Below are 13,839 nucleotides of genomic sequence, written 5' to 3' on the forward strand. Positions count from 1 at the left end.
TCCTCTTCCTCCATGTGCTCCTGCCTGGTCTGGCGACGTCCTCTCCATCACCCACCCTCGTGCCCGTGGGGTCAGCCCCCTTCCCTCTCTCCATGGGGGAGCCCATCGCTGGGGCATCAGGGCGATGGCCCCCCCCTCACCCCCCCCAGGGTGTTTTCCACCCCAAAGGCTGCGTCACCCCAATGTGGCATCTCCCCGGGGCTGGGGTTAGTCAGCAGGGAGGGGAAGCCCTGCCCTGCCCAGGGTGACTCACCTCAAACCCGGGTGCAGGATGCCATGGGGGAGCGGGGCACGGCTGTGCCCAGCGCCATGTGTGAACAATCGGTCGCCAGCTGGTGACGGGGCCCGAATACTAATGGCGGGAGCCGGCAGGGTGCTGAGCACGGCCCCGCTCGGCGCTGCCGCGCCGAGCGGGGCCGTGCTCAGCACCCTGCCGGCACAGGTCCCAGTAGCCGGCGTGCCGCCATGTCGTTGAGGCACCCCATGGCCGTGGGGCCCATGGGCCAGGATGAGGCCCTGAATCCACGACACCCCATGGTTGTGGGGGTCCTGTGACCAGGATAAGCGGCCTGGGGATGCCCTCGCTGTCCGCCCACCCCCCCTACCCCCGCCACTACCATCACCCCGGATGGAAAAAACGAAAGAAAGAGGTAAAAAATAATATAAATAAATAAAGCGCCCACAGAGGGCGCCTGTGCTTGGGAACTACAAGTCCCGTCGTCCCCCGCGGCGGCGCATGCGCAACGCGGGTGGGAGGGGCTGCGCCGCGCGGTGCGCGCGATCGTGCGGTGATTGGCGGCGAGGGCTGTCCGTCAGGGCTCCGCCCCGCCCCGCCGCGGCGGTGCCTGCCCGGGCTCGGCGCGCGGCGCTCGGCGCTCGGCGCGCGCACCGGGACCCGCACCGGGACCGGGACCGGGACCGGGACCCGCACCGGCACCGCCCCCCGCCGGGACTGGCCCCGCCCTCACCGGGAGCGGCCCCGGGACCGCCCGCCCCGGTACCGGCCCCGGGATCGCTGGCCCCGCCCGCCCCGCCCGGTACCGCGCCGCCACCGGCCCCACCATGATGAAGTTTCGGTTCCGGCGGCAGGGTGCCGACCCGCACCGCGACCGCCTCCGGCACGATCTCTTCGCCTTCAGCAAGGTGCGTCCGGGGCGGGGGGCGCGGCGACCGACCCCGGGGAGGGGGGGACGACCACCGGGAACCACCGGGGGTGTCGGGCAGGGTCCCGGGAGCGGAGTGCGGGCAGCCCCCCGGTAGCGCAGGCTCCGGCACCCCCCGGGCGGGATGCCGCCCCCGGGGAGGGGAGCAGCGCACGGGGCACCGCCCCCCCGGGGACCGGGGTGCACCCCTGGGGGGGCGGCCGCGGTGGGAAGCCACGCACCGGGACCCTCGGCTGCCCGGGGAGCCGGTCTGGGCCCGGGGACGGGGCACCCTCGGGGGGCGCAGGGCCCCCCGCTGCGGGCGGACCCCGGGTGCAGGCAAGGCGGGCACCCCGGGGGGGGGATGCACCCCCCGCGGGTGGGTACCGGGACCCCCAGGAGCAGGATGCGCCCCGGGGGGCCAGGCTGGGGGGTTGCCCTCCTCCCTGGGGTGCAGCGGACACCCCCGCCTCAGGGGACACCCCCTCCCGCACCCGAGGGGCACCCTGGGGCAGGATGCGACCCCCCCCACCGGCGCGACATCCCCCTTCCCCAGCCCCACCGGGGCGGGGGCTCCCCCGAGCACCCCGGTTCCCGCACTCCCCCTGCCCCGTGCCTTCCCCCAGGCCTCGCTCACCGGCAACGGCGTTTCGGGGTGCCCCGTGGCCCCCCACCCTGTCTGGCCCCGGAGCATCCCCAGCTGCTACCCCCATGCCCCATGGGGGGTGCTCAGCCTCTCACCCCAGCCCCCCCAGGGGTGGGATATGGGGGGGCTGGACCCCCTATGTCAGCAGGAAGGGCTGCGGCGATGGGGCTGGGGCTTGGGGTCCCCTTGCACCCCAAAGATGTGTCTTTGGGGGACCGGGGGCATCAGAGGCCCAGAGCTTGGCCCCCCCCGCTGGCACCAGGGGTGTTTCCTGCTCAGCCCCCTCATGCTGGGTGGGGACCCCCCCCCGCGCTCCTCAAACAACCACGGAGGGACCCTGCGAGCCCTCGGGTGCCGGACCCTTCCCTCGGCACATCGGCAGGACGGGCTGTGCCGGTGGGTGCCCTCCTAGGGCTCGGTGCGCCCCATCCTGGGAGCCCCGGGGTGTTGGGACCATCCTCCTGCCCTGGTCCCGGGGGCAGGAGAACAACTGGCAGCGGCCCCTGGCTGAGCCCGGACCGTGTCCGTCCGTCCGTCCATCCTTCGGCAGCATCCTGGCACCGGTGTCGGGCGCTTGCCCAAACTCACAGTGGGGACTGTGGCGTGCGCCGGGAGGGACCCCCGGATCCCCCCACGGCAGGGCCAGGCTGGGGGTGTTGGGGTGTGCCGGGGAGCAGGGGGGGTGTCAGAGCCAGCACCCACCGCCCCGGCACAGCCCTGTCCCCCCAGACTCACCGCTGCGGGCGAGGGTCTGGCCGGGGCGCGAGGCTCAGCCCAGCCGGAGTCCCCCCCCGGTTTTGGGGAGAATGGTCCCACGGCCCGATCCTGCCCGAGCAGGCGCCCCGGGGGGGGCTGGGGAGCAGCCCCGCTCCGGCCGGCCCGGCGCTGGGGCCGCCGGCTGCCCACCTGCCTCCCATTAACGGTTGTTTTTCCTTCCGAGCTCCAGATCTGCCTGGGATTTGCTGTAATTTGGCCGGGAGCAGCGTGCCTTGGCCGGGCCGGCGCAGCCTGCCGGATGCGGCCCCGCTGCCGGGCGGGAGGAAGGGCTGTGCGCGGGGCGCTGCGAGTCGGCTCCCCCCTCCGGGGCTGGGGGTGCAGGGGAGCTGAGACGGCGCTTTTGGGGTAGCGCTGGGGGGGTCTTTGTCAGCGTGTTGGTCCCCGGCCTAAAGCATCACCAGGGCGTCCCCGCGCTGCTGCTCCCGCCGCCGTCCTCCGGTGCAACGTGCGTCCCCGGGGGGACTCGGGGTGACCCTGTGTGGGGCTGCCACAGGGATCGGGACGCACAAGCATCCACTAGCTTGCCCCCCCGCCGGGCTGGGACCCCCTGAATGGGCTGGGGACGTTGGCACGTTCCTGAAGGTGGCCTTTCGGAGGGCAGCGGGAGCCAGCGGGGTGACGGTGGCTGTGCCGGCGGGTGTGAAAAGCCGCCCCGGTGCGCCTGTCGGCCGCCCCAGACAAAGGGAGCGGGTCAGGATCCGGCCAGTCTGGCTCCAGCGGCCTCCGTATCATCTGATCGCGCCGTCGCCGCTCAGCCGAGCTGCCCCCGGGGCGGCTCCCCCGGGAGCCCTGCGGTCCCCTCGCCGCGGGCCGGGGCGGCGGGTGCCCCCCGCGTCCCCCCGCTGCCAGGCGGGCAGCCCCTCCCCAGCCGGCGAGCCCAGGCACGCCGTCGCCGGCCGGGACTTCCTTGGGAAGGCGCCTGCGGGCGGCACACGGCTCCGGCAGGGACGTCCCCGGCGCTGGCGGGTCCCGCTCGCCTGGTTCTGCCACCCGGCACTGCGGACCCCCGGGAGCATCGTGGTGGGGGTCCCGCCTGCCTGTGAGGCTGAGCTGGACCCCGGTCACCCCTCCTGGGGCATCTGCACCTCGGGCAGGGGGTTTAGGGTGGGGGGGTCCCATCCGCAAGGTGCCGGCGGGTGGTGGGGCAGCTTGTGCAAGCTCAGACCTACCCCGGCCCTTGGTGCGGCTGTTGGGTTTGGTCTGTTTTGGGGTGTCAGGTGGAAATTGGGTGAGGAGTGATGTCCCCCGTCCCCCAGGACCCCCTTAGTGGCAGTGAGGGGCCGAGGCCGCATCCTCATGGTCCTCCATAGCATCGAAGCTCAGGCTGGTGTGGGATCGGAGCCGTGGGGGCGAGAGGGGGCCGTGGGGGGTTTGGGAAGGGTCAGGGGTGGGGAGTCCCGGCTCTGACCTGCCTGTCCCCGCGGCAGACGGTGGAGCATGGCTTCCCCAGCCAGCCCAGCGCCCTGGCCTACGACCCCGTCCTGCGCGTGATGGCCATCGGCACCAAGACGGGAGCCGTGAAGCTGTATCCTTTTCCCCCCCGAGGGCAGGAGGTAAGGACCCCCCCACACCCCCCCCCGGCTGCCCCCATCCCGGGAGATGCCGGGAAATGTAGCCGTGCTGCGGCTGGCCCATCCGGCAGCGCCGTCCCCCGCTCTGCCGGCGTCTGTCCGTCTGTCCCTCCGTCCAGCTGGGCTGCAGCTGGGCCGGGCGGGGAGGGGGTGGCCGGAGGAATCCCCCGCCTTGCCCAAAACGCCGGCGAGCAAAAGGGCTTGGCCGTCCTGGGTGGCATCCCAGACGGGGGGTGCTTCCCGGTGTCACCCCCCTTATCCCGGGGGGCTCCTGTCCGTCCTGTCCTCGTCCACGCAGCCTTTGGAGGGGGGGATAGCAGGGCCTCTGGCCAGCCCGGCGCCGGGGTGGGGGGCTGTGGTGGGCGCTGAGCCCGGTCCCGGGTGGGGGGCCGGTGGGGGGACACGACGACGTGGGGCCCGGTCAGGCTTTGTTGCCGGCGGCGTGCAGGGAGACTTCAGAGGGCTGCTGGCGGGCGGCCAGGGCTGGATGCGGCCCGCGCTCGGGGGGCCCCGCGCCGCAGGAATGCGGGGTGGGCGTGCGGGGGGGGGGGGGGGCGCGGGGGCGGCTGCGCCCGGATCGGGGTCGGGTTGTGGGGGGCCGCTGTGCTCCCCCTCCCCCAGGCCAGCGGCTCGCTGCCTCCCGAGCACAAAGATGGCGTTTTTTTTCCTGCCGGGGCCTCCCCGGTGCCAGCCCGGCCGCGACGTCGCCGGCTGCTCTGCTCGGCCGCCTCGCCGCAGGGCACTGGCTCCGGCCACCCCTGGGTTAAACCCCCCTGGGGCCGTGGAGCCGCCGTTGTGGGGGGCTGCGGTGCCCTGCGCATCCTCTGCGGGGATGTTTTTGGGGTGGTACCCGGCTCGGGGCTGGCAGTGGGGCGGCACGGTCCTGCCCACGGCACTGCACCCGGTGCCAGCACTGCAACCAGTGCCCACCCGGCCCTGCTCCGCTGCCACCAAGAAGATGCTTCTGGAGGTTCACGGTGTCGGGGAAGCCGGGGCCGGGTGAGGCGGCAGCTGGAGCTGGCCTGACTGGTGCTACTGGTTAGTGGGGGCACCCATGGGTGCTCCCCGGCCGGACTGGGTGGATCTGGCTGCAGACAGCCCGGCATCGAGGGGATGTCACTGCCCAGGGGATCCCCCAGGGCAGCTGGCAGTCCCTGGCCTTGGACCCCCATTGCGGTGAGCCAGTGCCACCAGCGTTCCCTGGCCGCTTGCCCGAAGGTCTTTCGGCCAGCGGCACCATTTTGGGTGGGGAAAGGCCCCGGGACGAGTGAGGACGTGTGGTGTCCCCCATCCCCACGGTGCCCAGAGCCCCCTTGCGTGCTCCCGCTTGCACGCCCCGTTGTCTGGTCTCCCCAAAGCCTCGGCGGCTCTGGCCTGGCTCTGCCGGCTCGGCTGTGCCCGGCGCTGCCAGACAGCTCCTGCCTGTCGGTCCGGGCTGAGCCACCGGGCCAGTTCCCCACACTGCGGGCACGAGGAGGGTGGCCAGGGGCGAGGACCAGAGGGATGGGCAGGTGGAAACCCCCGGCACACAGTGTGCCGAGCCATAGCTGTGCCGTGCACCGGCAACACCGGGCTGGGGGAAGCAGCTCGCCGGATCTGGGAGGTGTCGGGGAGACGTCGGGTCGGGGTGCACTGTGTGATGCTGGAGCTGCTGCACGGGTCCTGCCCTGGTTCCTGCCGAGCGGCGTCGCCGGCGGAGGAGCCGGGACCAGTCGGGTGAGTGAGGCCGTGCCGGCGCATGCCGAACCCCACCCTGTTGCCGGTGTGTGCCGGGCTAGCCGGGGCTGCCGGCGCCTCTGCACGGTCATGGCCCTCCAGCTGAGGAAGAAGGGGGTGGCAGAGGGCAGGAGCTGGCCCAACCCTTGCACACCCACCCCGGCCACGTGCCGGCTGCATCCTGACCCGGGGCACCCCGGTTGGAGGTGCTCGGTGGATCCCAGCGGGTGCCGGGGACGGTGGTATCGAGGCCGACTCCGGCATGGGGTGATGCCAGGGATGCTCAGCCCTGGCTCTCCCCGGGGGCACGGGGCTAAACTGGCTCCTGCTTGCAGAACTGTGACCTGGGGAGAATTTGGGGGGTTCAGGGGTTTGCCGGGGTGGGGGGGGGGCTCTACCCTCGTTGCTTCTTTGACGACCCCCCCAGATATGGCGCGCCGGGCGTGGAGCTGACGGGCTTGCACAAGGAGACGGCCACCGTCACCCAGCTGCACTTTCTCCCCGGCCAGGTAGGTGGGTGTCCCCGGGGGGGCCTGGTGGCAGCTCCCCCGGCCCCCCGCCCACCCCGCTGCTGTCCCCCCCGCCAGGGCTGGCTCCTCTCCCTGCTGGACGACAACACGCTGCACCTCTGGGAGGTCTGCCAGAAGGAGGGCTGCTCCCACCTGGAAGAGACCCGCAGCTTCGGCCTCCCGGGACGCCCAGGGTCCGACAGCGCTAAGTACTTGCCTGGGGGGGTCCCCAGCCACCCCCTCGTGGGGCTGCGGCCGGGAGCGATACCGCTGCTGGCTGGGAACGGCGTGTGGGAGCAGCCGTCCCCGCTCGGGCGGGGTGGTGGCCAAGGTCCCCTCGGTGGCGGTGGTTTCCCTGCTGGGATGCTCCTCCGATCCCGACTGGGATGCTGCGGGGGTGGGGGGCAAAACGCAGCCCTGGGCTTTTTATAGGTGCTGGCAGGGCCCGGGGGTGATTAATGGCTCTAATTGGTGTTAGCGGTGAGGCTGTCCCTGTCGCCGTCCTCCTGGGCCAACGGGGATGGGGATGCAGTGTCGGGGCAGGGGAGGTTTGGGGTCTTTCCGCCGCTCCCCCAGTCCCAGCATGGGGCTGACGCAGCCCCCCACTCCCCCCTCCAGCTGCTCCCCCGGCATCACGCGGGTGACGGTGGTCCTGCCGACGTCTGCCTGCGCGGTGGCCTGCCTGGGCACCGAGGGCGGCGCGGTGTACTTCCTCACCCTGCCCGCCCTGGTGCTACTGGAGGACAAAACCCTCTTCCCAGACGAGATCCTGCAGAGGTGAGCCCTGCCGGCCCCGTGCCCCCTCCCCACCGCCCCCAGCTCCCCTTGACCCCCCTGTGTCCCCCCCCACGCAGCGTCCCCGATGACTACCGCTGCGGGAAGGCACTGGGGCCAGTGGAGTCCATCCAGGAGCACCCGCGCGACAGCAGCCGGCTCCTCATCGGGTACAGCCGGGGACTGGTGGTCCTCTGGGAGCAGAGCACCCGCGCCGTCCAGCACCTCTTCCTGGGGAACCAGGTACCGGGGCTGGCGGGGGGCTGGCGGGGCCGTGGCCCCATGTGCGTCCCCCCCCTCCTGGGTGTTGAGCCCCCCGTGTGCCCCTGCAGCAGCTGGAGAGCCTGGCCTGGGAGCAGAGCGGGAAGAGCATCGTCAGCTCCCACAGCGACGGCGGGTACATGGTGTGGGCGGTGAGCGGCACCAGCCAGAGGACCCAGCAGCCCGTCATGTCCACCATCCCCTACGGTACTGGGCGGGGGGGGACAGGGGTTTGGGGGGTGATCGCACCATCCTGGTGCCGGTGCTGCAACCACGGGGTTGATGCTTTTGTTTCAGGTCCGTTCCCTTGCAAAGCCATCAGCAAAATCCTCTGGCGGACCTGCGAGTCGGGGTACGTCCCTGCAGCACGGGGGGGCTGCTCCGGCGTGCACCACCACCCCCCCGCCCAGCAGCCATGCTGGTGATGGGCACGGAGGAGACCGTGGGCTGCGGGGAAGATGCCCTGCGAGATCCAGGATCTGATGGAGGCTGTTTCATCCCCCCAGGAACCCCTTCATCATCTTCAGCGGGGGAATGCCGCGGGCCAGCTACGGCGACCGGCACTGCGTCAGCGTGCTGCAGGGCCAGAGCCTGGCCACACTCGACTTCACCTCCCGCGTCATCGACTTCTTCACCGTGCAGAGCACCGAGGTGGCCGAGGGAGGTACGTCCCTCCGGGGCCACCCCGGGGAGGAAGGTGGTGGCAGGGGGTGTCTCTGCTAGCAGCAGCTATGTCCCCCCCCTCCCCAGGCTTTGAGAACCCCCGTGCCCTCGTGGTGCTGGTGGAGGAAGAGCTGGTGGCCATCGACCTCCAGACGCCGGGCTGGCCCACCATCCCTGCCCCGTACCTGGCGCCGCTCCACTCCTCCGCCATCACCTGCTCCTGCCACGTCTCCAACGTGCCCCTCAAGCTCTGGGAGAGGATCATCAGCGCAGGCGAGCAGCAGAGCCCCCGGCTCTCCTCCGCGGTGAGTGACGGGGATGGCAGGGAGCGGGAGGGTCCTCGAGCCCCCCAGGATGGGCTGGCGGAGGGGTGACGCTTGCTCCCGCTCCCTGCGGGTGGGCTCCCTCCTCCATCCCTCCAGGCTTGGCCCATCGACGGGGGGAAGAACCTGGCCCAGGAGCCCACGCAGAGGGGGCTTCTCCTCACCGGGTGAGTGGCCTGGCAGCGGGGAGGGGGGGCTTGGGAAACCCAAAACGTGCCGGGGCAGGGTGGGGTGGGGGCACAGGCATCCCCAGCCCCTTCCTGCGGTGGGGGAGTGGGATGGGGTGGTGGTGGGGGGTCCAGCCGCTGTTGTTGGGTGGGCTGCCCCCCTGTTGTTCAGCCGGATGGCTGGGCAGGAGTGTGTCACCCACGGCGTTGTCCCCCCTTGGCCCCCCCTGCTTCTGGCACGGTGGCTGCCAGCACACAGGCGGCTCTTGTTAGGCGGGCAGATGCCAGGGCCCCGTGCTGACAGGGCGTCCCCGCCCCAGGCACGAGGACGGCACGGTGCGGTTCTGGGACGCCTCGGGGGTCTCCCTGAAGCCCCTCTACAAGTTGGGCACCGCCAGCATCTTCCAGACGGACTGCGAGCACAACGACAGCCTCAACCAGGCGGGCGAGGAGGAGTGGCCGCCTTTCCGCAAGGTGAGGTCCCCAGGGCGGGGGGGACGCTGTTGCAGACCCCAGCACCCCCCTGCCTCCGCTGGCACTGGGGGGGGGGGGGCCAAACCCAGAGGCGGGCACAGAAGATGCACCCGCTGGACCCGTCCCGGCTGCGCCCCGGGGACGTGTGCCCTGGCTCGGGGCACAGCTGCTGCGTGACGCCCCGTGGGGACACAAGGGCCACTTGTTCCGCGTGCCCCGTCTCGTGGGTCTGCCCCAGCGCGGGGGGAGAGCCGGGGGACGCGTGGGGACAGACCTTTCCTGGGCGTGATGCCCGGAGCAGCCCGTGCGCCGCAGCCGGTACCCGCCAGCTGGTGGGGGGACGTGGGGGTATGCCGGGGGGCTGCCCCACAGCTGTGTGAGGGTGCCCGGCCCCCCCCCCTCCCGCAGGTGGGCTGCTTTGATCCCTACAGCGACGACCCGCGCCTGGGCGTGCAGAAGATCGCTCTCTGCAAGTACACAGCCAAGATGGTGGTGGCCGGCACGGCGGGGCAGGTAGGGCGGCGGGGGGCAGAGCGGGGGCTGCCAGGCACTGCTCGGCTCCCCCCTTGGGGGAGACATGGCACAGGGGGCCTTCAGACCCTGCGGACCCCCGTGCCCGTCCGTGAAGGGCTCCTACCCGCAGGGTTTAGCCCCCGGCTTGCAGCAGGGTGGCTTTTCTGGGGGGTCCATCCATGCTTGTCCCCTGCAGGTGCTGGTGATGGAGCTGAGCGACGAGAAGTCGGAGCACGCGGTCAGCGTGGCCACGGTGGACCTGCTGCAGGACCGCGAGGGCTTCACCTGGAAGGGCCACGACCGGCTGGCCCCCAGGAATGGGCCCCTGCCCTTCGCCCCCGGCTTCCAGCCCAGCGTGCTGGTGCAGTGCGTGCCCCCCGCCGCCGTCACCGCCGTCACCCTCCACTCCGAGTGGAACCTCGTGGCCTTCGGCACCAGCCACGGCTTCGGACTCTTTGACTATTACCGGCGCAACCCCGTACTGGCCAGGTATGGGGGGGATCTCGGTGCTAGGGAGCGACATGGCGGGGGTCCAGGTGCTGAGCGACGTCGGTGCCCGCAGGTGTACGCTGCACCCCAACGACTCGCTGGCCATGGAGGGGCCCCTGTCCCGCGTGAAGTCCCTCAAGAAGTCCCTGCGGCAGTCCTTCCGTCGCATCCGCAAGAGCCGGGTGTCCGGCAAGAAGAGGCTCAACGCCAGCAGCCCCTCCAGCAAGGTGGGCAGGGAGCGGGGGCCGCCATGGCTGCTCTTCATCCCCGCCGGGCAGGGGCTGACCCCCGTGTCCCCCTCCCCAGGTGCAGGAGGCCAACGCGCAGCTGGCCGAGCAGGCGGGACCTCCCGAGGTGGAGATGACGCCCGTGCAGCGGCGGATCGAGCCTCGCTCGGCTGACGACTCGCTCTCGGGGGTGGTGCGGTGCCTCTACTTCGCCGACACCTTCCTCCGAGACGGTGAGACCCCCCTTGCCAGGAAAAGCCCCCGAGCTGGGTCTGGCCGGTGCTGCGCCATGGGGACGGGTGCTCTGATGCTGCTCCTGTCCCCACAGCTGCCCACCACGGCCCCACGATGTGGGCAGGGACCAACTCTGGCTCGGTGTTCGCCTACGCTCTGGAGGTGCCGTCGCAGGAGAAGTTTTCGGAGCGGGCGGTGGAGGCGGTGCTGGGGAAGGAGATCCAGCTGATGCACCGGGCGCCGGTGGTGGCCATCGCGGTGCTGGACGGGCGGGGAAACCCCTTGCCCGAGCCCTACGAGGTCTCACGGGACCTGGCCAAGGCCCCCGACATGCAGGGCAGCCACTCCATGCTCATCTCCTCCGAGGAGCAGTTCAAGGTGAGCGTGGCAGGGGCTTGGTGTGCCCCTGTGGCAGGGGAGGGACCCGCCACCCCCAACATGTCCCATGTCCTCTCTTGGGTGTCCCCATCACCCCGGGCGCAGGGATGGGGCTGGAGGTGACCAGCCAGGTCCTGGGGCACTCCTGCGCCTGTCCCCGGGGTGGTGGCTCCGAGGGGAACATGCTGCCCTTTGCCCTTGGATCCCACGGTGGGAGGCTGCTCGGGTGCCCCCCAAAACCCCGCAGATCCCTGTTCCCCTGCGGCACCTGGCTCCTCTCGCTCCCCCAGGTCTTCACGCTGCCCAAAGTGAGCGCCAAGACCAAGTTCAAGCTGACGGCGCACGAGGGCTGCCGGGTGCGGAAGGTGGCCCTGGTGAGCCTGGCCAGCGTTGGCTCCGAGGAGCGGCTGGAGAACTGCCTGGCCTGTCTCACCAACCTGGGCGACATCCACATCTTCACCGTGCCCGGCCTGCGGCCCCAGGTCCACTACGGCTGCATCCGCAAGGAGGACATCAGCGGCATCGCCTCCTGCGTCTTCACCAAGCACGGCCAGGGTGAGGGCACCAGACCTGGACTGGGGGTGATGTCCCTTGTAGATGGGACGTCGCCTCTGCCTGCAGCTCCGTGGGGGGTCCCTAAGGCTTTTTGTTGTCCCCCCATTCCAGGTTTCTACCTAATTTCGCCGTCCGAGTTCGAGCGCTTCTCGCTGAGCGCCAGGAATGTGACGGAGCCGCTGTGCCGGCTGGAGGTCGCCCGGCTCCAGGACACCTCCTGCCTCAGGTGGGACGCGCCCCGGGGACGTGGGGGCTTTGCTCCAGCAGCACCCCCGTGCACCCGCTCCGTGGCACCGGCTCCCGCAGTAACTTCTCCCCACGTTTCCTTCCAGCAACAGCTCGACGGCGACGCCGAAGCTGCCGCAGGCGAATGGCACCCACGTCCCGCACAGCCCCGAGGGCCGACGCTCCCCCACCAACAGTGACCGTGAGTGATCACCCTGTCCCCGCCATGCGCACCGCGTCCCCGTGGGCCCTGCTCCGGGGCCGGCCCTGCGCCGTGGCTGCCCCCCAGCCCTCCCGTCCCCGTGGCTCCCCAGGGTCCCCCGAGGAGCACCCGGCCGCCTTCTCGCCTGGTCCCATCGACTCCCCCAACAGCAGCATGGAGAACCCGCTGGACACCACCGGGGACATCACTGTGGAGGAAGTGAAGGATTTCCTGGCGTGAGTTGGGGCCGGGAAATGGTGTAACCAGCACCCATGGCCACTGCCGCCAGCACCGAGGGGCCGCGGCGGTGCCCCCGGCTGCCTCTCACCCCGCTCTGCCCCAGGTCCTCGGAGGAAGCCGAGAGGAACCTGAGGAACGCCAGCGAGGACGAGGCCCGGCCCACGGGGATCCTCATCAAGTGAGGTGTGTGAGGGGCCGGTGGTCCCCAGGGTGGGCATGGGGGGGGTGGGCTGCGGTGGGGACGCAGCTCCGGCTGCAAACCCTGGGGTGCCACGGGGTTCGGAGCTGGGACCCCAATGCAGCGCCCCGGCATCCCCATCCATCACGGGGAGGGAGGATGGGGCTTGTAGAGGAGGGGGGAGCAGGGAGGCAGCGTGTCCTGGGCCCCCCCCAGGTCCCCTTCTCAGGGGCTGCGTCACCCGCAGGCATCGCCGACCTCCCTGGCCCATCTCAGTGCTCGGATTCCCGGGACGCGCGACTCGACTGGACCCCCCCGCGCCCCCTCCCTGCGTAACGTAGACTCGCCTCTTCTCTAACATCCGCGCCGGCGTGCCCCGGCTCCGGCACGCTCCCCCCACACCTCCCTGCCCGGCCGCCGGCCCCGGCCCCCCCCGCCAGCCCCGAGCCGGGGGCCGCGGTGCACAAAAACTCTTCCCGGGGAAGATAATTTTCTTTTTTATACACGGTCGAGTGTCACTGTTCCCTGCTCCAGAGCCCCCTTCCCGGGGGATGCTGCTGCTTCCCCAGCTCTGTGGGGAGGGCTGGGGCTCGTGGACCCCCCCTTGTCCCCCAGTTTTGGTCCCTCGGGGAGGTGGGGGGCCGGGAGCCCCCGGGCACAGCCCCCCTGTACCCTGGTCTGTGTTTACATGCCCGGCTCCCTGCAGTTTACAGCCCTGTCCCTGGCCTGCCGGGAGGCTCCGGCTGGCGCACAGGGGACTGTCCCCTTCCCGGGGGAGCCCAGTGTGGACCCCCTGGCTCCCAGGTGGGCACTGGAGGGCTTGAGCAGCCCGGGGAGGGAGCACGGGGGGGGGTCACAGGTGGCCTTTTTCTCTTAGTGGCTTCTCCAAGGGCTATTCTCCAGGTTGGGCTCCGTGCCTGCTGCTCCTTTCTGACACTAATTCCTGCCACGGGTGGGTTTGGGGTGGGATCGTGGAGGGCGGGGGGACGGACACACCGCTCCTGGCCCTGGTCTGTGCTGGTGCTGGGGGGGGGGGTCTCAGACAGAGCCTGGGGCTGCCCCAGCCCCCTCCTGCCCCACCGCGGGGGGTCTCACTGTGCCAAATCCCCCCTGGGCTCCCCAGCCCGGCCTCGTCCTCGCAGGGGGCTGCGGGGACACTGGCTCCGTCCCCCGGTGGCCGTCCCTACATGGCTCCGGGGCTCAGCCTGGTACCTGCCCCTCTCCTTTTGGGGATCCGGGGCTGTTTCGGTCCCCTCCCCGTCCCCCCTGGGCTCTCTTGCGGTACGTGTGTGGCTGGGGGGGGCCGGGCGAGGCAGCACTGCCCTGGGCTGCGCCGCTGCCTGCCGGGGCCGGGGCTGTAGCGTCCCTGGTAGAAACCCCCCCACCTCATCTTTTTTTTTTTTTTTTGTTAAGATGAATTTAGCATTGTTTAGTTATTAAAAATACTGGTTTTTAATATTGAAAATAAAGCATTTAATATCAACTGCCTGGGCTGCAGGTGTTTAGGGAGCCTTGGGGCTGGGGGGCCCCGGCCTCTGCCACCCCTCCAGTAGAGCCCCCCGAGCTGTAGTGGGG

At 71.1% G+C, this 13,839-nt stretch overlaps 1 protein-coding gene across 4 annotated transcripts; it reads left to right on the top strand.

Annotated features, from left to right (window-relative positions):
• The first annotated feature begins 942 nt into the window (after positions 1-942).
• LLGL1 (LLGL scribble cell polarity complex component 1) lies at positions 943-13,747 on the top strand. Of its 4 annotated transcripts, none has more exons than XM_075165454.1 (23): positions 943-1,143; positions 3,993-4,090; positions 6,280-6,361; positions 6,440-6,570; positions 6,980-7,138; positions 7,216-7,378; positions 7,468-7,603; positions 7,694-7,748; positions 7,903-8,060; positions 8,147-8,364; positions 8,482-8,549; positions 8,870-9,023; positions 9,432-9,536; positions 9,733-10,025; positions 10,099-10,252; positions 10,332-10,485; positions 10,581-10,864; positions 11,155-11,419; positions 11,531-11,645; positions 11,752-11,846; positions 11,959-12,082; positions 12,190-12,269; positions 12,512-13,747. In XM_075165454.1, the coding sequence occupies exons 1-22, from the start codon at positions 1,063-1,065 to the stop codon at positions 12,266-12,268; spliced, it is 3,171 nt and encodes a 1,056-aa protein (XP_075021555.1). In that variant the 5' UTR covers positions 943-1,062; the 3' UTR covers position 12,269; positions 12,512-13,747. The 4 variants fall into 4 exon arrangements, with proteins under 4 accessions (XP_075021555.1, XP_075021556.1, XP_075021557.1 ...); XM_075165455.1 differs by having other exon boundaries at positions 12,541-13,747; XM_075165456.1 differs by having other exon boundaries at positions 6,440-6,555.
• Positions 13,748-13,839: the final 92 nt, after the last annotated feature.

The sequence above is a fragment of the Calonectris borealis genome, chromosome 16 (assembly GCF_964195595.1).
Source record: "Calonectris borealis chromosome 16, bCalBor7.hap1.2, whole genome shotgun sequence".
NCBI classification, from domain to species: domain Eukaryota; kingdom Metazoa; phylum Chordata; class Aves; order Procellariiformes; family Procellariidae; genus Calonectris; species Calonectris borealis.

Coding starts and splice junctions, on each gene's coding strand:
- LLGL1 (XM_075165454.1), top strand. CDS start 1,063: ATGATGAAGTTTCGGTTCCGGCGGCAGGGTGCCGACCCGCACCGCGAC. Junction 7,749..7,902: donor TGGCGGACCTGCGAGTCGGG/GTACGTCCCTGC, acceptor TCATCCCCCCAG/GAACCCCTTCATCATCTTCA. Junction 10,486..10,580: donor CGACACCTTCCTCCGAGACG/GTGAGACCCCCC, acceptor CTGTCCCCACAG/CTGCCCACCACGGCCCCACG.